Source organism: Delphinus delphis, chromosome 10 (genome assembly GCF_949987515.2).
Source record: "Delphinus delphis chromosome 10, mDelDel1.2, whole genome shotgun sequence".
Classification (NCBI taxonomy): Eukaryota; Metazoa; Chordata; class Mammalia; order Artiodactyla; family Delphinidae; genus Delphinus; species Delphinus delphis.
The window spans coordinates 33,354,413-33,375,874 of NC_082692.2; the positions used below are offsets into that span (position 1 = coordinate 33,354,413).

The 21,462-nt window shown below is 48.0% G+C and overlaps 1 protein-coding gene across 5 annotated transcripts; it reads right to left on the reverse strand.

Annotated features, from left to right (window-relative positions):
• Nucleotides 1–222: 222 nt before the first annotated feature.
• TAF8 (TATA-box binding protein associated factor 8) lies at nucleotides 223–20,960 on the reverse strand. Of its 5 annotated transcripts, none has more exons than XM_060021822.1 (9): nucleotides 20,914–20,960; nucleotides 19,984–20,140; nucleotides 17,555–17,653; nucleotides 17,142–17,204; nucleotides 15,642–15,766; nucleotides 13,212–13,359; nucleotides 11,603–11,745; nucleotides 4,563–4,702; nucleotides 223–3,803 (listed from the first exon to the last, which is right to left on the reverse strand). In XM_060021822.1, the coding sequence occupies exons 1-9, from the start codon at nucleotides 20,956–20,958 to the stop codon at nucleotides 3,743–3,745; spliced, it is 981 nt and encodes a 326-aa protein (XP_059877805.1). In that variant the 5' UTR covers nucleotides 20,959–20,960; the 3' UTR covers nucleotides 223–3,742. The 5 variants fall into 5 exon arrangements, with proteins under 5 accessions (XP_059877805.1, XP_059877806.1, XP_059877809.1 ...); XM_060021823.1 differs by having other exon boundaries at nucleotides 223–4,258; XM_060021826.1 differs by lacking the exons at nucleotides 223–3,803; nucleotides 4,563–4,702 and adding an exon at nucleotides 7,224–7,853.
• Nucleotides 20,961–21,462: the final 502 nt, after the last annotated feature.

Below are 21,462 nucleotides of genomic sequence, written 5' to 3' on the forward strand. Positions count from 1 at the left end.
ATACACAGACAGCAAAAAAGCACATGAAAAGAAGTTCAACATCTAGGGACTTCACTGGTGGTACAGTGGTTAAGAATCTGCCTGCCAGTGCAAGGGACATGGGTTTGATCCCTGGCTGAGGAAGATCCCACATGCTGCAGAGCAACTAAGCCTGTGCGCCACAACTACTGAGCCTGCGTGCCGCAACTACTGAAGCCTGTGTGCTCTAGGGCCCATGCTCCGCAACGAGAAGCCACCGCAATGAGAAGCCACTACAATGAGAAGCCCACGCACCTCAGGGAAGAGCAGCCCCCGCTCGCCGCAATTAGAGAAAGCCCGCGTGTGGCAACAAAAACCCAACACAGCCAAGAAAAAAAGATGTTTAACATCTAGCCATTAGGGAAACGCAAATTAAGATCACAATGAGTATTGCCGCACACCGATCAGCATGGCTAAAATTAAAAAATAAAAAAAAAGGTAACACCAAATGTTGGCGAAGATGTGGAGAAACTGGCTCACTCGTACACTGCTAGCAGGAACGCAAACTGGTTCAGCCACTCTGGAAAAGAGTTTCAGTTTCTTTTAAAATGAAACATACAGTTACCACAGGACCCAGCAGTTGCATTCTTGGGCATTTATTCCAGAGAAATGAAAACTTATGTTTACATAAAAACCTATACACAGATGTCTATAGCTGCTTTATTCGTAATAGCCCCAAACTGGAAACAGCCTAGATGTCCCTCCTTGTATGAATGGTTAAACAGACATGGTACATCCATACTTGGGATACTACTCAGCAATAAAAAGAAAGGAACTACTGACACACACAACCACCTGGATGGCTCTCACTCGCTTACGCTAAGTGAAAAAAGCCAACTTCAAAAGGTCACAAACTTTGATTCCATTTATATATTTTTAAAATAAAATTATAGAGATGGAGAACAGAGCAGTGGCTGCCAGGGGGTAGGGATGGGGAAGAGGTGAGAGGTGGATGTGGTTATAAGGAGACAGCATGAAGGAACCTTGTGGTTATGGAAATGTTCTATATATATTTTAATTTTTATTGGAGTATAGTTACAATGTTGTTAGTTTTTTTTAAATAAGTTTATCTGCTACATTGTTCTTTTATAAAAATATTTATTTTCTTTATTTTTTTGACTGCGTCGGGTCTTAGTTGCAGCACATGGGATCTTTCATTGCGGTGCGGGCTCTTCATTGTGGCGTGCAGGCTTCTCTCTAGTTGTGACGTGCAGGCTCCAGGGTGCATGGGCTCTGTAGTTTGCGGCACGCAGGCTCTCTTGTTGAGGCATGTGAGCTCAGTAGTTGTGGCGCGCACGCTTAGTTGCCCTGCAGCGTGTGTGATCCTAGTTCCCCGACCAGGGATCAAACCCGCATCCCCTGCATTGGAAGGCGGATTCTTAACCACTGGATCACCAGGGAAATCCCTACAATGTTGTGTTAGTTTCTGCTGTAAAATGAATCAGTTATACATATACATATATCCACTCTTTTTAAGATTCTTTTCCCATACAGGTCATTACAGCATATTGAGTAGACTTCCCTATGCTATATACAGTAGGCCTTAATTAGTTACCTATTTTATATATAGTATAGTGTGTATATGTCTCTATCTCCCAATTTATCCCTGCCCCTCACAATGTTCTATACCTTGATTGTGAATCTACACATGACAAAATTGCATAGAGCTACACACACACACACACACACACACACACACGAAATGATGGAATCTGAATAAGCCCTGTGGATTGTACCAATGTCGTTTTCCTGGCTTTGGTATTATACTACAGTTATTCAAGATGCTACCAATGAAGGAACTGGGTGAAGGGTACATGGGACCTTCCTGAACATTTTTTTTTTGGGCAACATCCTCAATCTATAATTACCTCAAAAAAAACTTTAAAAAGTCTATCAGATGCATAACAACATATTTACAGATTACATGACATAGCTCTTAGATTTGTTTTAAAATATACTCTAGGAATAAAAAATAAAAGAAAAAAGTAGAAGAAATAGATGAAACAGAAAAGATGTTGATAGGTGTTGAAGTTGGGTGAAGAATACATAGGGAAAGTATATATACTTTCCTCCCTAGTTTTGTGTTTGCAGACTTCCCAAATAAAAAAAGTTTTAGACAGTTGAAAAGGGTACTCTGTCCAACATAAGGGCTAAGCCTTACTTATTGGTATACAGCTTTACTCACTGCTATAACATTTGCATACAAATTAAGTTCAAAGCTTATAATTCTGTTTCATTTACAAAGTTTTTATTATGACCTTTTATTAAGAGTTCATAAATCACATGCTTAATCTGGTTCTGTTGACTACTTTTTCCCTCCACGATTCCCCCAAAGTTATAAAAAATAAAAACTTATAAATATCCATTGAGGATTATGCACAGTTTTTACACGATAGTCAGGTCAATGTTTCAGGTTGTCCGACCATCTCCCAGTGTCTCACGCAGAACTGAATTACAGCAGCAAGGCCTCTGAAATCTCAACAGCAGAAAGGGAAATTCTTTTCCAAATCCTACCTCATCCCTTAGTGTTACAGCACTCAACAGGTGCTTGTTTGGGACAGTAGCAGGAGGAATTGCTGGGATGACTGCTCCCGGGAGCGGGTGAGAACAGCAAGCCGGGAAAGTTTCAGCCCTGCACGTGCCATGGCTCAAACCTGGAGCTGTATTTAAACTCAACAGGCCAAGAATCACCAAGAGCCAACTGACAAGCTCAGAGGGGGTCAGCAGAGGCCCGATCTGACTACTTTCAACTGGAGGAGTCTCAGGTCACTACAAACCGGAAGAACTCTTATTTGGTGCAGAGCTGGGGAATCCGATTTTCTCACTCAGTATCCTCTCTTCAGGTGCTGACGAGCAGCACTTTCCTTCCAGCCAGTGGGATGAAATGCTGAGAGAACAGTGAGGCCAGAGGAGCGTGGAGCCTGCTGTCAAGTCACCAGGATTTTCGAGTTTTCAAATTCACCAAGAGGACGGAAGGTTAAGAGATGACTGTGGAAGCCGAGTATCAGAAGAGCTCAGTATGGACCTTAGGACACTAACCCAGGATTCTCCTCCTTTACCCCGTGTTAACCTCCAGGTGTCACTGGCATTTCTCTTCCTCCAAATTGGTTTTACAACCTCTTCCTCTGGAGAACAGTCAAAAGGTACCAGCTTGCCCAGCATCTTTCTTTTTTGGTTTGTAGGGCACATCAAGGATAAAGAGGCAAAGAGGCTGGACAGATTCAGACCTGCAGCCTCTTCTTGGCCCACTTCTGCCATAAGGTGGGCACGTGGCCTTCCATCCATGCCAACTTCCAGCAGACCGAACAGGTTTCTCAGCTTTCAGAACATGAGGCTAAGCCCGGCCTTCAGAATCTCATCCCCGCCACCTCCCACCCCCCAGCAAATCCTTTTCCTACTGCATAAAACCAGTGATTCCTCCATCAAATCACAGCGTAATATATCCACTGATGTAGGCTCTTGTCAAAGAAAATCTCTTTTCCCAGGATGGGGCAGAGCTTGGTTGTTCCCAAGCACATGGTCCACAGAGGGACAGTAAATGATAAACCCCTTAGGAGAGGGTGCTGCCCTGCTTTAGGGAGCTTTCATCAGATGCCGATGAGAGTCAGTACTGCCTTTCATTCTACTCCACACGCATCTGCTTATGCCTCCTGACTCCTGCCGGCCCCAGACTGAGGCTGCGACGGGTGGGCCTCCTGTTTCCAACATGTTAAAGGAGGGAAAGTCACCTTCGATCAGCTCTACGGGGCACGTGGAGCCCAGGTGAGGTGAGAAGTAAGGAGGTTCTAGGATGATAAAATAGGCGCCACAAACTGTCAGTCAATAAAAGGGGTCAAGATATCCTGAAATACAAACTAAGCAAAGTCTTTCCGGCAGTGAGCAAAGCAGGCAAAGAGACCTTTCTTTCCTGCCACCTTCCCTGGTCTCCCAGGTTTCAAGGAATCAAGTTCCATGACTATAAACGAAGTCACTGGCTGCTCCTGTGCCCCACGGTATGGCCCGGCTGATTTAAAAAGCCTCATTGTTACCATCGTAGCTTCGTCAACCCAAACATCCAGTGAAAACAGGTAATCTTAATAGAGAGTTTGCTATTAAAATCATGCCCGGTCACACCCTAGAGCCTCGGCTTGTCCCCGAGGCGGCCACCCTCTTCTTCCCTCGAGTGGCTTTAACTCCCCAAGGAGGGTGGCATCCGCGTCTCTCTACAAGGCAGGCTTCCTTCTCAGCTCATGAGAGGGACCTAGAAAGAAGAGGAATCCATGCAGCCCGCCTGGTGGGGGCCCCAGCTGCTCTCCTTCTTGCGGGGGAACAACTGCTGGGCTGTGAGGGTTGGTCCCTGGGCTGCAGGATGCTCAACCTCCATGCAACAAAAGGTACATGCGGGAGATGAGGACGGAGAGGAAAGGGGAAAACATTCCCCTCTCACCAGAGTAGCTCTCCCCAAGGTTCAGAACCACCGGTGAGCCTCTCTTTTCTGCCAAGGAGCAGAGAAGGCCACCGCGGTTGGCCAGGGAGGCCTCTCTGCACCCTGGCCTCCAACTCACTTCTTCCTGCGGATCTTGGGTTTCTTCACAGGCCGCAGATAGGGGTTATCGATGATGTTCTCCTCCCCGTTCCGGCTCCCCGACAAGGAAGGGTTCTGCTGCAGGACAGAGGTGTTCTCCTTCTCGGCTCCAGAATCATCCTTTGAGCAAAAGCCGAAATAAAGCAAAATACCAAATGGCATAAGGAAAGAGATCATGCCCACGGTAAGAACTACTGTTAGCATCCCTTTCGTTGAGAAATTAGAAGCCCAAGCACCACCTTTTGGCTAATGTGCCTCTCTCTGCCCCAGACGAAAAGAGGCCAGGCAGCGGCTGCTATCAGAGGAAGGCGAGAGCACCAGCTTTGACACAGTGGAGCACAGAACACCAGACCCTGAACCTCTTCAGAGGCAGGGACAGGACTTACAAGGAACAGAGAACTGGGAGGGGCAGAGTCAGGGGCTACAATTTAGACGCTTCAGGGAGGAAGCCCAGCCTGTGCGGAGTCAAAGAAAAAGAGAAGTGGCTCCCGATGCCCTGCAGGACTGAGAGGTACAGGACTCAACAAATCATGTGCACAGGGCACCCCCGGACCAAAACTCACGTAAATCATAATCGGTTTTTCCGCAAATTCTCAAATATCTGGTACTTGCAACATGGTACAAATGATCATATCCCAGCAGAGGCCAGAAACTGCTCAAGCCCTGCGAGCTCCCATGAGGGCAAAGCAGCACGTGCGGGCACCCACACGGGAACATCATCCCAAACCTCCACCCGCAGCCCCGGGATCAGGCCTTTTGCTGTGCGTTTTTTGAGGAAAGTGATTTTGGAGAAAAGCTTGTAAGTTTGAATATATTCAATATGATCTCAGTTAAAGAGTTTTTAAAAATCACAATGGGGTTAGACATAGAAAACCGTAATATGTTGAAGTTTTACAAATGGCTTCTGGAAATATGGGTGATTGATTCTCCTTTCCTTTTTTACACTCTCTTCTATTTTCCAAGTTCTTTAAAATGAGCAGAAGCTGCAGGCGAAGGGGATAAAAATCACACGAAGCAGCTCAGGCCCAAGGGGCTATAAGGGACCAGAAGCAGCTGGTTGGGCTGCGCCCCCTGGTGACAGACCAGTGGTTCTGTCACTGGGATTCCCGTTCTGTAACTTGAGGCAAAAGAGGACTTGACCTCAACCAGGAGATTATGCTGTCAGAAGACAGCGGGACAGTGGACAGATGGAAGGTTCTCCCATAGGGACCACTGGCCTAGGACAGCGGCGCCAGTCTGGGCTCAACGAGACTGAAGAAAGCAATGACTTTGAGGTTCGGCTGCGTGCCCTCTCACTGCCCATCAGCCCTGTTCTCCCCAGAGACCCAGTTCATCCAGGGCCCCTGTGCCTTCCCTCTCCAACACCCAGTCCGGTGGCACCAGAGTCACTGTGGACCTCCTGGAGGCTCTCTTGAAAGCGAGTACCCCAAGATCAGCCTGGCTGGCTCGTGCCAGACTAGGCGCTGGACACGTCTGACCACACCCAGACCTGCCTTGGATACCAGGCTCTGACCTTTCTGAAGTTCTTAACAGCTCGGTTTAGTAGCTCACCCCTACCTCCCTCCTCTCATCTCTCTACAGGAAACGCCCAACCTTCAAAGTTACTGGAAGTTCAACTGTGCCTTAAGTGCTTCCTGAGATGATTAGGGTGGAGGGGACCCAGTCAGGGGTGCCCTGGGATCACTGCTGGAGGCTCCTCCCACTCAGCTCGCTATGCCTCATGAGGCCAGGACTTGGGGCACGAGTCATGGGACAACAGGCTTCTCTACGTCCAAGGAGAGCTTCTGGAAATGCCACTTTCTTTGCTGTCTTTGGGGACAGGGAGCCTTGAGATGGGGAGGGACAGGAGGAGTAGACAAAAGAAGTAAAGTACTAAAACGACTGAGATTTGTAAAAACAGGTGGGAGTAGAAAGGTCTGTCAGGAGCGACCTGGGCCGGGAAAGGCCAGACTGAGGGCACGCTCCTCATGCACCCCCCTCACGCACCCCATGCGCCCTGGGTGACTGCATCCAGCCTCACAGCTTCTACCACCACTTCCATCGGCAGCATCCCCCACTTGAACCTCCCCAGCCCTCACATCTCCCTTGACCTCCAGGCCTGCACGGCCACTGTCGCTCAACCACCCGCCATCTCCACGTGGCGGGCAAGCAGGCATTCAACGTGCCTAAACTAAACCGCGAGCACAAACAGCTTCTCCCACTGTCTTCCCGTCCTGTCCTCCCAGCTGTCCAAGTCCAAAACTCTGCAGTCACTCCTGCTTGCTTTCTTTCTCTGGCATCCCACAGCCAATCTGTTGGGAAAACTTCTTGGCCTTATCTTCCAAATACAGGCAGAATCTGACCACTTCCACTATCTCTTCCGCGACCCCCCTGGTAGGACCTACCAGTGTCTCTTACCCGGATGGACAACAGCCTCCTAACTGGCCTCCCGCCACAGTCCCTCCTCTGCCTGTCCCATTCTCACCAGCGCAGCCAGTGCTCCTTGGAGAAGTTCAGACCTGCCTCTCCTCTGCTCCACACCCTCCCAGGACTCCCACTTCATCCAGTGAAAAGACAGTTCTTAAAACTGCTCACAAGGCCCCGCCTGATCTAAGCTCTCCCTCCCCTCCCCCGGCCCCACCTTCCTCGGTCACACCTCCACTCTCCTTTGTGCTATTCCCCAGGGCCTTTGCACTGGCTGTTCCCTTTCCAGGGCACTCTTCCCCAGATATCCACATGGCTCACTCCCTCACCTCCTTCAAGACTCTGCTCAGACGTCACCTTCTCTGTGATGTGTACCCTGAGCACCCTATTTAAAACTGAAACCTCCACCCTTTACCCTGGATCCTCCCCCACTCAGTTTTCCCCCCGTAGCACTTTCATCTTTTACATACTATATAGTGATGCATTTATGTATTACGTCTATGGTCATTCCCCCACTGCCAACACACGGGCTCCCGAGATGCAGCTGTTGTCTTTGTTCTGGTCACTGATGTGTCCCAAGCACTCAGAACAGTATCTGGCACTTACCAGGTACTAAACAAATACTTGCTGAGGACATGAATGGTACACTGTTCAGAAAAGAGTAAAAGTTGAGACACTGGGGTTGCCTGCAGAAGGCAGCTCGTTGAAATGTATGAGAAAAGAATCCTCTGATACGCCAATTTAAAATGAATAGCCCTGGGACTTCCCTGGCGGTCCAGTGGTTAAGACTCCACGCTTCCACTGCCGGGGGTGCAGGTTTGATCCTTGGTCAGGGAACTAAGATCCCACGTGCTGCGCAATGTGGCCACTAAATAAATAAATAAACAAAATGAATAGCCCCTTCACGTTCCTAGATGGAGTAACCAGAACCAAGTTAAGCAAAGTAACTACCTAGCAACAGTCCTTGACAGCTGTGACCTTGATAGATAAAAGAACAATTTAAAACGCCAGTTATTGAACTTCCCGTAACAATGTCTGTAAATGCTAATGACAGAAAACAACGTAAACATCCGCAGGGGACTGGCTCACTAAGTCCACACAACGAAACAGGAGGAAGCTATGCAGAGGGATGAAGCAGGTCCTCACATACAGCGTGCAACGACCACCGAGATATCGCCACAAAGAAAGCAAGCAAGGGGAAAGAACTGTTTGTGCTTAAAATAACAATTAAAAAACATCTCTAGAAGGATTCACAAGAGACTGGTGACACTGGTTGCTTTGTAGGAGGGAAAATGGATGACAGGGAACAAGGACAGGTGAAAGACTGTCACCATACATCTTTTCGTACATTCTGAGTCTTAAACATATGATTGTATTTGCCAGTCCAACGAAATAACAAGCCCAACTGACTGTCATAAATTGTTGCTGGAATCCTTTCCCTGAAGTCTCTTTCTTTATTTACTTTGTACAGAAGAGCATGTGGCCATACAGCAGGGGCAGGGGGAGGGGGCGGCGGGTGCCATGAGCGGCCACGTGCCAGGCACCTCAGACGGATGAGTTCATTTTATCTCAGGCCCCTCACTTCCCCTTGAGGTAGGTGTTCCTACTCCTATTTGCATTTGTGAGGAAACAGACTCAGATGCTGGGTCATGAGCTGGAAAGTACCCTGGTCTGGATCTGAGGCCAGGCCGGTCTGACTCTGAGGCTCAGATCTTTCTACTCCTCCTGTCTGGCTTGGCCTCAGGCAGTTCCTGGCATCCTTTCAGCCTCGGTTCACTCACCACCATGACCTCACCTATGTCATTACATTACCCGGAGTTTTAGATAACACATCTGCAAGCCCTTTAGCTGCTTTGTACTTATAAGGGGACAGTGATGTTTGTTTAGAAGACTCCGCCTTCTCATAAGGTGAACCTCATCTTAGTCCGTGCCACAATCACCACATCTCAGACCAAATTAACTGAGTCCAAAACAGAAGTGTAGAATAACAGAGCTCCTCTGCTCTATGCAGAGCCATGGGCTCCCAGCCCTAATTCTGAAAGGAATAATTCAACATTAAAGAAATGTGTGTTCAGGCACGGGAGACCTTCAGCAAATACTAGAGTCAGCACTGGCACTCTGCACCTGCATCCTGGGGCCTCACACCTCGGAGAACATGAGGAACCCTCAGTCCAGCTACAATCACTGAGCCATCCCTTGCTTAAAAGCCAGGGCCAACCTTAAAGGATGGATGAATGTGGTAACCTGACTCTTAGGGTCCTGGAAGCTTTAAAGGCATCAGAGCTTCAGCAGGTCTGTGACTCTGCTTGGCACTTTCTCCCCTGATGCATGAACAAGAGTGGGTCTTATCCTCTTACTTGCCGAGTACAATACAGCGTAACCAGAAAAGAACACCCACCAGTTTCAACGAGCACACCTCCCCGCCGACCTTTGGCTCTGTGCCCACACATTTTATCTCCTATCCTGGCTCTGAAATGTCCACAGTAAGGCTAACCCCTCCTTCTGGGCACTAAATCCCATGCCCTCTCCCTCACCAAAGGTCATCATTCCAAAATGTTTCTTTCTCTCCTGCATCAACTTTACCAGATCACTTTCATCAGCACACAAACATCCTGTTATTTCTTTTATTTTAAAAAAACAGATAAGGGACATCCCTGGCAGTCCGGTGGTGAGGACTCCACGTTTCCACCGTGGGGGGTCCACGTTTGATGCCTGGTTGGGGAACTAAGATCCCCCAAGCTGCAAGGTGTGGCTAAAAAAATCAATACACAAAATTTAAAAATAAAGATAAAAAACAAAACACCTCTCTGACCTCCTCAATTCTTCCCCTTTAGTGACCGCTCCATTTTCTCTCCTTCCCTTCACAGCAAAATTCCTTGAAACCATGGTCTACATTAATGGAACTTTCTGTGATGATTTAACTGTTCATATCTGTGCTGCCCAGTAGGGTAGCCACGAGCCACAGGTGGCCACTGAAATGTGGCTGGTGTGACCAAGGAACTGAATTTTTTTGTTTTATTTAATTTACATCAATTTAGACTTAAATAGCCACATGTGGCTACTGGCCACTGTAACGGACAACACAAGTCCACACTCACCGACTCCAGTTTCTCTCTTCTCTTTCTCTTTGAATTCACTTGCTCTCATTCTTCCTGAAATTGCCATTGTCAAGGTCACAAACTGCATGCCCATTGCCAAATCTAATGGGCAACATCTCAGTCCTCAGATGACTGGAACTAACTGCAGCTTCAGACACAGCTGATCACTCTCTTCTCCCTGAAACGCTTTCTTCCCTTGGCCTCCGGGACGCCGCAGCCCCACACACACACACCCTCCCCGGTTCCACCACCTTTCCCGCTGTGCCTTCTCCATCTTCTTGGCCGGTTCCTCATCTCCTCACCCTCTGAACAGCGCAGAGCCCCAGGGCTCAGCCCTGGCACCTCTTCTCTATTTTATCCTCACTCGCCCCCTAGGCACTCACTTGGTCTCGTGGTTTAAACACTATCTACACGCCGAGGACTCCCAGGTTTGCATCTCCTGAGCCCAAAAGCTCCTTGAACTCCAATGCGCCTATCCACCTTCCTACCTGACCCCACCACCCGTATGTCTAATAACCATCTCAAACTTACCTCGTGTAAACCTCTGCTCCTGGCTTCCCCCCTACACCTGTTCCACCCAACCATCTCGCCTGTCTCGGCTGGGAACTTCCATCTTGCCTGTTGTTCAGGAAAAAAACCCTTGCATTTATCTTTGACTCTCTTTCTCTCACATCCACTCCATCAGTCGCTTCTGCTCCGAAAATAATCTAGAATCTGACCAAATAATCTACCTGTGTCTTCACCTCTACCACCATCTCTCAGCTTCTTGCACCAGCCTCCCGACCGGTCTGCTTTCTGCCCTCACCCTCTGTAGTCCACCCTCGACCCAGCAACCTCACCGATCCTGAGACCCTCCTCTGCTCAGTATGTCCAGGGGCTCCCATCGTACTGACAAGAAGCCCAAGTGCTTAGGTACCGTTAAGACCTGACTTCCCCAGGAGCTCTCTGACCTCGTCCCCTGCTCTCCTCCCCCCATTCTGCTCATGCCACACTGGCCACCCTGATGGCCTTGCCATTCCTCAGCACAACAGCACCCACCTCAGGGCCTTCGAATCTGCTGTTCCCTCTGTGGGGAACGCTCTACTCCCAGATACGTGCGAGCCTTGTTCCCTTCAGGTCTTTACTCACCTGTCACCTTCTCAGTCACCCAATCTAATACCACATCCCCTAGGCCCATACCTACCCCCATCTCCTAATTTCTCACTTTTTCTTAGCTCCTTTAGGGCAGGACATTTTGTCTATCTTGCCTCCTGCTAATTCCCTAGCACCTGGCACCTGCCTGACTCTGGCAGGTGCTCATTCAATATTTGTTGAATGAATGAATGGATCCCCAGGACACAGACTTATCCCTCGAGCTAGAGATCGTGCCGCAATTGGATCACTGCAGGCCCATCATGCAAGTCCCTAACGTGGGGCCAGAGACCTGAGGTAGGTCCTGTCCAATCCCCAGGGTGATAGGCAGAGAGCAGCACGGGCTACTGCGGGGGGCGTGCTGAAGCGGGCAGAAGGCAGGACCCACCGTGTTGATGTGAAGAGGGAGGTTCTCTGTGTCTGTCTGCTCGTCCTGCTCCGAGGAATCCGTCTCCTCCATTTGTTGCATCTCCAGCTCAGACGGAAGAAGAGCGGTCAGGTAGGGGATGGTGAAAGGCCTGGCAGCAATCACTGGGGGGTTGGAAGAGAGGCCGAGAGCCTTATGACAGATCAGCGAGCAGCAGCGAATGACAGTGATGGCTAACACGCTCGAGCGCTTAGCACAGGCCAGGCAGTGTCCTACAGGCTTTACGTGTTATCTTTAATTCTCGCCTCCACCCTATTAAGTAAGTACAATTACCAACCCCATTTTACAGAAGGGGAACCTGAGGCCCGGAGAGGTTACATGACCTCCTCAAGCACACCGGAAGTGGTGGAGTGGGATTTGAACTCGGGCAATATGACTGCACAGCCTACTTTTACCAAGTACCACTAAAATCAGAGAGAACTGGGGCTGAATCCTAGCAAAGCATCAGGTCAGTTAACCCCCAGCCTCATTATTAGAGCAGGGATGTGGATCCCTTCAACCTGAAGGACTCAGGTCCCGACAGCGGACTTGAGAACTCTCTGCGTGGAAGTATATCCACTGAGCTAGAGGGCGCTTCAGGTACACAAGTGACCCAATTCCTCCAAAAAGCACGGAGGCTGAGTAGGCGAAATCATTAAATAAATAAACAAATAAAAGTAAGCAAGTAAATAAATAAATAAGTAAATAAGTAAGTAAATAAATAAATAAGTAAATAAATAAATAAAAAATAAAAAGAAAGTCTTGTGCACACTTCCATGGTAGAATGTCATTATCAGGAGACACTCTAAGGTTATTTTTAACATGGCTCAGATGTGGAGTCCTGCAGACAGAAAGAGCTAGGTTTGAATGCTATCTACTCTCCGTGTGACCTTGGGCAAATTACTTCATTTCTCTTCTCTCTAAGCCTTGGCTCCTGGAATGGTGGAAGTAACAGTTCCTAACTCAGAGGCTCACTCAAGGAGTTCATGAGATAGCGTAGGGAAGGTGAGTAGCACAGTGTCTGGACTTAATAACTTAGCCGCTGTGGTTCCGGGCCAAGGCACACAGCGAGAATCCAACAGGAGCTGGCTGACTGAATGAATCATCTAAACCAATCTCCCTCACTCCCCTTTGGAAACACTGAGGCCTGTGGAGAGGAAGACACTTGGTCACACAGTGAAACAGTGCTGAGATGAGAAATTATATGGTGAGCCCTGTGAGAGGACGTAGTGAAGGCAAAGTCTGGCAGAGGTTCTTTAACTGCCCTGCCCCCTGCCACCAGGGTCCTTCTACCACCAGGGCTGCCCCTTCTGCTAAATGAGCCTCTCTGATGCCTGGGGCTCAGTCACCCTCGAGGTAACCTCAACTCAATGCACTTCAAGTGCCCAATCCCAACAGAGGCCATTACTGTTTTGGAGTCATCAGTTAGGGACAGGCCCTTAAGACCTAGAAAAAGGAGCCAGAAATGAAGAACAAGTTCCACAAGACAAGGACAAAGCTTATTCGTTTTTTCCAATGACACTGAGAGAGGGGGAAGATGGGGCGATGATCTCAAAGGACAAGCCAGGGTCCACAGAGTGGAGACACTCACAGGGAAACGTGCTGACGTCATCTTTGAAAAGACTCTGGGTCTCGCCGGTCTTGGCCATAAAACGAGTGAGTGCCCGCTCCACGTCTCGTCTCTGGGACGCAGCCTTCTCCCGCAGGACCTGGTAGTCCGACACAGGCTCACGGTACGTCTAAAGGGAGAACAGCAAAGACACTAGAGAAATACCAATGACTACACTGCCCTCCTCGGGTTCCTGCCTTGCTGTTGCTCTGTCCTCCCACCCTTTAAATGACCCCTACCGTCACTGAGAGCAGAGATCCCCAAGGGCAGAGGAAGGGCAGAAAGAAACAATATAACTATGATTAACATTTACTTTGAATCTTAAAAGTTAAGAAATATACAAACATTTACATTTACGTGATCCCGGGCCTTCATTTAGCTCCAGCAACAGCTGGACTCAGGCATAAGAGACACATCCTGAAGGGAGAGTGGCAATTCTCAGCCCCACACACCTGCCGGGGAAGCCCTGCCAGGGAAGCCCTGCCGGGGACCACCCAGGGGCCCTCAGTGTAACATGACAACAGAACTTTCTGACATGTTTAAAGTCTTCCCAAGATGAAGAATTTAACAGGATTCTGAACATGCTGGTTAAAAACATTAAAATGCAAGATCTTACAATTATTTTTAAGATAACCGTTTGACATTTAAAAAGTTGGAAATTTAATAGGAAAATTTTAACATAAGTCTTCAAATAATTGGTAGATGAGAATGAAAAAAATTAGTTTTATGATTTATTACGGGCAGCCTAAGATCCCACCTATCTTTGTACTGTACCTTTTTCAACTATGAGAGCTGTTAAAGTATCAAAATAAACTGAACTTAGCACCAGACCTCCTACATCGTATTCCACCAGGTATTAAACCAAGATTTCAAAAAATACAAAAGCTGAGGCTATAACGTGGCTGCCACTAAAAAGGAGCACCAGTTTCCTGAACCTTTAATAAGGGTCAGATGATCTTTCAACGTACATTGTTTTAGTTCTGTGTTACATTATAACATTCACGTGAATGAGCAAATAAATACTGAAGCATGTGCTTAATACTGTACTGACAGACATATGCTACAAAAGAGTTAGAGACTGCTGTGGGTTGAATTATAGCCCCCTAAAAAAAAGACGTGTGGAAGGCCTAACCCCCAGGACCCCAGAATATGATCTCATTTGGAAATAGGGTCATTGCAAGATGTAATCAGTTAACATGAGGTCATATGAGTAGGGTGGTAAGAATCCGATATGACTGGTGTCCTTATAAGAAATGGCCACGTGAAGACGGAGATATAGAGAGAGGGCCGTGTGAAGAGGAAGACTGGAGTGACGCACCTACAGGCCAAGGGGCGCCACGAACTGCCTAGAAGCCACCTGAGGCTGGGCGAAGGTTTCACAGGGAGCCTGCCGACACCTTGATTTTGGACTTCCAGCCTCTGGAACTACAAGGTAATACACTTCTGTTGTTTAAGGCACCGACTTTGTGGCACTTTACAGCAGCCCTAGGACACTAATACAGAAAATCCTGGTCAAGAGCAATGGCTGCGCTGCAATGGTGGCTGACCACCTGCTCCTTTGCCCTGTATCCTGAGGTGTGGAAAAATCTCCTGGAGGACTTGCCCCAACCCTGCATTGTGGCCATATTTGCACCGGGACGCAGTGTGGAGGCGGGGACACAGGAAGCGAGTAGAAGAGCCTCTGAGGACTCCTATGCACACTGTACCTTCCCAAAGGAAGGTGAAATCGCTAGAAGGCAAATTGGAAGACGGAGGACATGTTCGGAGGACATCTGAACTAAGGAGGACAACTAGACTTGTCCCACACAGACCCAGAGCTCACAGTTATGATAAGTTCCATTTCATATTACCAAGTTTTATTTTTTGTCTTTTTTGGGGGGGCCACACCATGCAGCTTGTGGGATCTTAGTTCCCAGACCAGGGATTGAACCCAGGCCCTCAGCAGTGAAAGCACGGAGTCCTAACCACTGGACTGCCAGGGAATTCCCCCAAGTATGTTTTAAGTAACTCTTTCCCTGATTTCAAAAATAACTCTTACCTATTATGGAAAATTTGGGAAACCCAGAAAAGCACACACAAAACAACAGTTACCTATAATCCCACCAAGAATTACTACCAGCATTTTGTGGAATGTGTCTCTTCTCTACGTGGCTAGGTTCCTCTGTGGGACAGGCGAAACGGTGCCACTTTCAGTTTATTTATTAACTGTATTTTCGCCAGCAAACTGGAGAAGATAATTTTCCTTTGCCAAATTGTTTTCCAGTGAGGAACGACACTGTGAGTTCTGAACTACCCTGTGACCAACAAACTTCTGGACTCCAGCCTGACAGCCAGGACAATGGAGTCTGCAGCCAGGAAAATGGAGTCTGCTTTTGCGTCAGTCACAGCCCCCAGGGTGGCCTTGTCACTCACCGGAGTTTTGATGTAGGTGTGGGGGTCGGGGAACTCGGGAAAATGGCTGGGGATGTGTGGCGGGTGGGGCCGGTTCTGTCCTGCAGTGAGGGCCTTGGGGGTCACCGGCTGATTGGTCACTGGAGCTGCAACAGAGTCACCGGCGGTTACTCTTCCACCCAAGGCCTCGCGTCTCTACCCACACCCTCCTTTTCTCAAAGTAAATCCTGGACCTCAATGTTCTATGCGACAGGCACTTTGTAATTCTACCAATAAAAGGCCTTTAATGGTCTGAGGACCTGAAAAGGTACCTCCGCCCCCCAACAACGCCCGGCACGGCATGACCTGGGGTGACATTCCCATCTACAGCAATCCTGACTGCATGCCTCTTAGGGCGGTGAGTGCGGGGCTGAGAGAAGCTAACTACATAAAGAGCAGGCTGAGGACCTAAGGAAGTTAGGTGGGCTGCTAACTCCTTTCAAGAACCCAGGTAACAAAGACAGACACGGAGCCAGGGTAAGTTAAGCGAGGGCCAACGAGAGCAAGAGGGGTTGAAAATGGCACCTTTCACTGCCACTTTGAGAGGAGCATCTTAAAACGATGTCAGCTGGGCTTCCCTGATGGTGCAGTGGTTAAGAATCCACCTGCCAATGCAGGGGACGCAGGTTCTATCCCTGGTCCGGGAAGATCCCACATGCCGCGGAGCAACTAAGCCCGGGCACCACAACTACTAAGCCTGCGCTCTAGAGCCCGCGAGCCACAACGACTGAGCCTGTGTCATGCTGCAACTATTGAAGCCTGCACGCGCGTAGAACCCGTGCTCCGCAGCAAGAGAAGCCACCGCAATGAGAAGCCCGTGCACCACAACGAAGAGTAGCCCCCGCTCGCCGCAACTAGAGAAAGCCCGTGCACAGTAACAAAGACCCAACACAGCCAAAAACGATAAGATGCCAGCCTGAAAGGAGTGATGGAAAAAAAAATCTAGTGAATTCTCCCGAGGTCCTGCAAACCCAAACTAGTTACTCCAATCAACTCAGTTTATGGCACTCAGTGTATCTAAGGCAGAGATCATCAGACTTTTTGTATAAAGGGACAGGAGGTAAATATTTTAGGTTTTGCAAGCTGTGCAGCCTGTCACAACTACTTAACTCTGCCATTATTGCATGAAAACAACCATAGATAATAAGTAAACATGGCTGTGTACCAACAAAAGTTTATTTACAAAACAGGAGGTGGACCACGTTAGGCCTATAGGCCATAGTTTACTGACCCTGGATCTAAGGAAGAACAAGCATTCTCACATTTTTCAAGTAGCATCGAGATGGTTTACCTTTCTGGTGACTGAACTTCACATCCTAATCTGACTAGCCCAAATAACGATTACATGGTAGGTAGCCCCAAATAATGGAAGGGAGCCTGCAACGAGGCAGTAGCTACACACCAATCCCTGCCCTAGTCAACCAATTCATTCCACCAGCATTAACTGAGCACTCCTGAGTACCTCAGTTCAGAGTCACTTACGGGCAGTGATGACCATCCTCTGAGACCGTTTTGCATAAGCAGGGAGAGTGTCCACATTGAAACCTAAGAAACAGGAGAACAACAATCACTGCCCAGACCACTGGATACTGAACATGGAAGGGGAAGTAATACTGTGGTGAAATAGTTTAAACTCCCAACACAAGAGCTTTGCTGCCACTCAAAAGAAGCTCCAGCAGAATCCCCGAAGAGGGAGTTAGGAGGCCTCTTAAAGGGGTTCAGAGGTACCCTCTTTTGATAACTCTCTCAAGCTAAAAGCAAACCAGGAGACTCATGAGGGGATTTAAGAACGCTCAGGAGAGGGGGCTGCCTCCTGGGGACTCCTCTCTCTCTCTCTCTCTCTCATGCCTCCAACTCAGCTGCACTGAAGAAACGGAAACTGGAGGTGTACTCACCCATCTCGACAAGTGTGACCACAATATCTGACAGTGTGGGCTGCGTCCTGGCTGTGTGCTCACAGTAAGACTTGGCACTCCTCCCAATTTCTGAAATGTCTAGGAAAGGATCAAAGGCAGAAAGTCTTACTCTCAGTTCCCAAACAGTTAAACACAGAATTGCCATATGAGCCAGCAATTCCACTCCTAGATATCCACCCAAGTGAAGGGAAAACAGGGACTCAAACAGAGTGCATGATGTTCATAGCAGCACTACTTGTGCATCCATGTTCATAGCAGCACTATTCACAGTAGACAAAAGGTAGAAATAACCCAGTGTCCATCCACAGATGAATGGATACATAAAATGTGGTCTATCCATATAATGGAATATTATTCAGCCTTCAAAAGGAATGACATTCTGATACAAGCTACAACATGAATAAACGTTGAAAACATCATGCTAATGAAATAAGCCAGACAGTCAAATATTTTAAGATTCCACTTATATGAGGTATCTAGAAAAAAAAAATTCAGGGCTTCCCTGGTGGTGCAGTGGTTGAGAATCTGCCTGCCGATGCAGGGGACACGGGTTCAAGCCCTGGTCTGGGAAGATCCCACATGCCGCGGAGCAACTGGGCCCATGAGCCACAACTACTGAGCCTGCGCATCTGGAGCCTGTGCTCCGCAACAGGAGAGGCCACGACAGGGAGAGCCCCGCGCACCGCGATGAAGAGTGGCCCCCACTTGCTGCAACTAGAGAAAGCCCTCGCACAGAAACAAAGACCCAACGCAGCTAAATAAATAAAATTTATTTTTAAAAAAATTCATAGAGACAAAAAAATTGATTAGGGGTTACCAGGAGTTGGGAGGAACGAGGAATGGGGAGTTACTGTTTATGGATACAGTTTCTGTTTAGAATGATGAAAAAGTTCTGGAAATGGATAATGCTGATGGTTGTACAACATTGTGAGTATATTTAACACTACTGAATTGTACACTGAAAAATAATTAAAATGGTAATTTTATGATATGTACATTGTGCCACCACACACAAAAAAAGGTCTTATTATCTGGTTGTCAAGTTTTTATTTCTTCTACCTGAAGCTGAACCTCTTTTCAGCCATGCTAAACTCCTTCAGGGGAAAGGGGAAGCATGAAGCTGGGCTCCATGAGTGGGTTTCAGAGGTGGATGGGCAGCTCCAGGAAAATTCTGAAATTGTGAATTTTACATACAAAAGAGACTTTTTCTGGGATGGGTCCACAGGTCAAAACCATTTTCATAATAAAATGAGACATCCTTTGACTTTTTTAGTCTCGTTCTCTCATGCAGTTTTCCGGAGGCTATGTCACCTATGATGACATCGTGGCTCTGCTGGATAATGGAATGTGTGCTTGTGCATTCTTATGTTTTAAAATGTTCTCAGTTTTATTTTCTAATGTGACAAAAATTTCTCTATATAGAGCCCATGTATACAAAATTCCTTGGGGTCCTCAATATTTAAGAGTCTAATGGGGTTTGAGATGGCTGCTTTAGGAAAACAGTTGGTATCTTGAAGTTCCAAACAACAGCTGCAGAGCGTCACCTCAACCCAGATCACAGCCTTCCTGGGGCAGCCCACATCTAGTGACTGATCAAGACCAAACTACAAAGGCAGGGCTTTGGGGGACTGATGTCAGATACTCTGATGGGCAATAGTTGCTCCAGAGCACCCCACTGAGTTGGCCAATTCTTTGTTTGGCCTGTACTGCAGCTCAACTTCTCTCTCTGCCTAAACCTTTCTCTCACTTCCATTCATAGGGTTGATTCCGCCCTCAAACACCTTAAACACCCACAACCCTCATTCCATCCTCCCCTCCCCTCCAAAGGCCCAAAGAGGGAAATACAGTGTACATGCACAAGCCTATGTGAGACGGTTCCAGGCTCCTAAACCTCAAGATACTTCCTTTTAAAAGGGTGTTTTTTTCTTTTTTCCGTTTTCTAAAACTTATTCACCCTCACTCTTTGTATCACATAATATAGCATTTGATTATATAATGTGCAGCATCTATTTCACGGGAATTAATCCTGACTCTCCAATGAAACTGTAAGTTCTTTGAGCATAGAGAACAAACAGCAATAATAACAGCACCTACAAGTCATCGAGAGCATACAACGTTCCCAGCTTTGACTGTTTTACATATACATCTCACTTATACTCAAAACTCCAGGAGGTACAAATTATTATTCCTTTTCACAAAGGAGGCAATTGAGGTTCAGGAGGTTGAGTGGTTAACCCAAGCTATTAGGTGGCAGAGTGATGACCTACACCCAGGTCTATCTGATTCTAAAGCCTGTAAGTCACGTAACAATGTTCTTCTTTTTCTTAAATTCTAACACTATCACAATGCAGGACACAGAACAGATGTTTGGTTGACTTGAGGAAGGCCTATTGTTTCCTGGTACTTACAGCTCTGCAGCATCTCTGTCAATGTTTCCACAGATGCTTTCTCAGCACTCTCAAACCCTGCCTCTGTCAGCAGGGAGCTCACAACCACTTGCAGGGTTCGCCTTCGGGCCAGATGGTAGTTATCAGCAGGGTTAGTGGACTGTTTACTTCCTGATCTCTGTGAATCAGCAGCCCAGAAAGAGAAAACGTTTTCATCCAGAGGACAAGGATGCAATCACAGAGTTCACATACTGCCAACGGCAAGCAAAGGTTCTTTTGCTAAATACTTATTTATTAGTGCTTAATAAGATGTAGTAGTCCCTGATGTTTAGACTTACAGCTCTTGGCCAAATGAGTAATAACTGAGCACCCCGGGGGCTCTAAATTCGGAGACAGCCTTTCTGCCTACCTAATACTTACAATTCCAATAACAAAACGGCTGTTTTCTACTTTCTATTTTAGCAGATTATCAGAATATATAGCTGAAGAAACACGCACGATGGGATTGAACTCATATCCATCTCCCAGAAAAAAAGTGACCTCTCTCTTGTTCCTTCCACCTCCACACCACTTTGCTAACGAGGAAAATTAAAACAACAAACACATGATACTAAGTAGAGGACCTACAAGTAGGAAGTATTTTGAAACGGGAATCCCTCCCAACTTTGGCGAGCCAATAAGAAGGCGAAAGCGGCCTCGTTGCACCAATCAGGAGGTGTTCCGGGCTCCCAACCCCCAACAGAGAACGGGCCAATCAGTATACAAGTCCACCAACTCAGGAGGCAACCGCCGAGTCTCGAGAAGGGGGTCACGTACGACCTGAAAGACCCTCCTCCACTCAGAGCTCATGGTGGGGCTGGATTTCTGGGTATAAGATTGTAGCCCAAGCTAGGGGAAAGTTACAGAATGCCCCGACTCTCTCGGCTTCGGCCTCGCGCCTCCCGCCCTTACCGTTCCGGAGCTGCCAGCCCCGGCAGTGGCCGCCGCGTCGGCCATCTTGCTCTGGCGTAATGTGCATGAGCGCAGGGCAGGATGGGGCTTGTAGTCACCGGGCGGGGAGGAGCGGCAAGGGGGCGGGGCGACACGCGCCCCTCTGGGCTTTCCTAGGCCCAGCGGGGTCGGGAGGGTGTGTTGGGTGACCTCGCTCACTTGGCCTTCTGTGAGCGGTGCGTTCAGTGCCCGGAAGTGGCCAGGAAAATGAGGTCTCGGTTTTACACCTATTTTGAAATGAAGTCGCTTTTCGTAAAAAGCACATCCCTGGAACACTCCAAAGGTGCCTGATAGCAGCCTCTGCCTGGGTCCCGCTGGGTCCCCATCATTTACTCTCTAGGGGAGGGGTCTGGGATTCTGTATTCTTAAAACCTCCAGGTGATTCTTCTGAGCGGGAAATTTGGGGAAACCTTGTTTTGTGCTGGCGGCCCCTCAGCCCACTTGTAACTAGATCGCAACAGCCACCCAATCCAGGTGTTCCAATGCATCCCGCTGCCTTCTCGCCGTGTA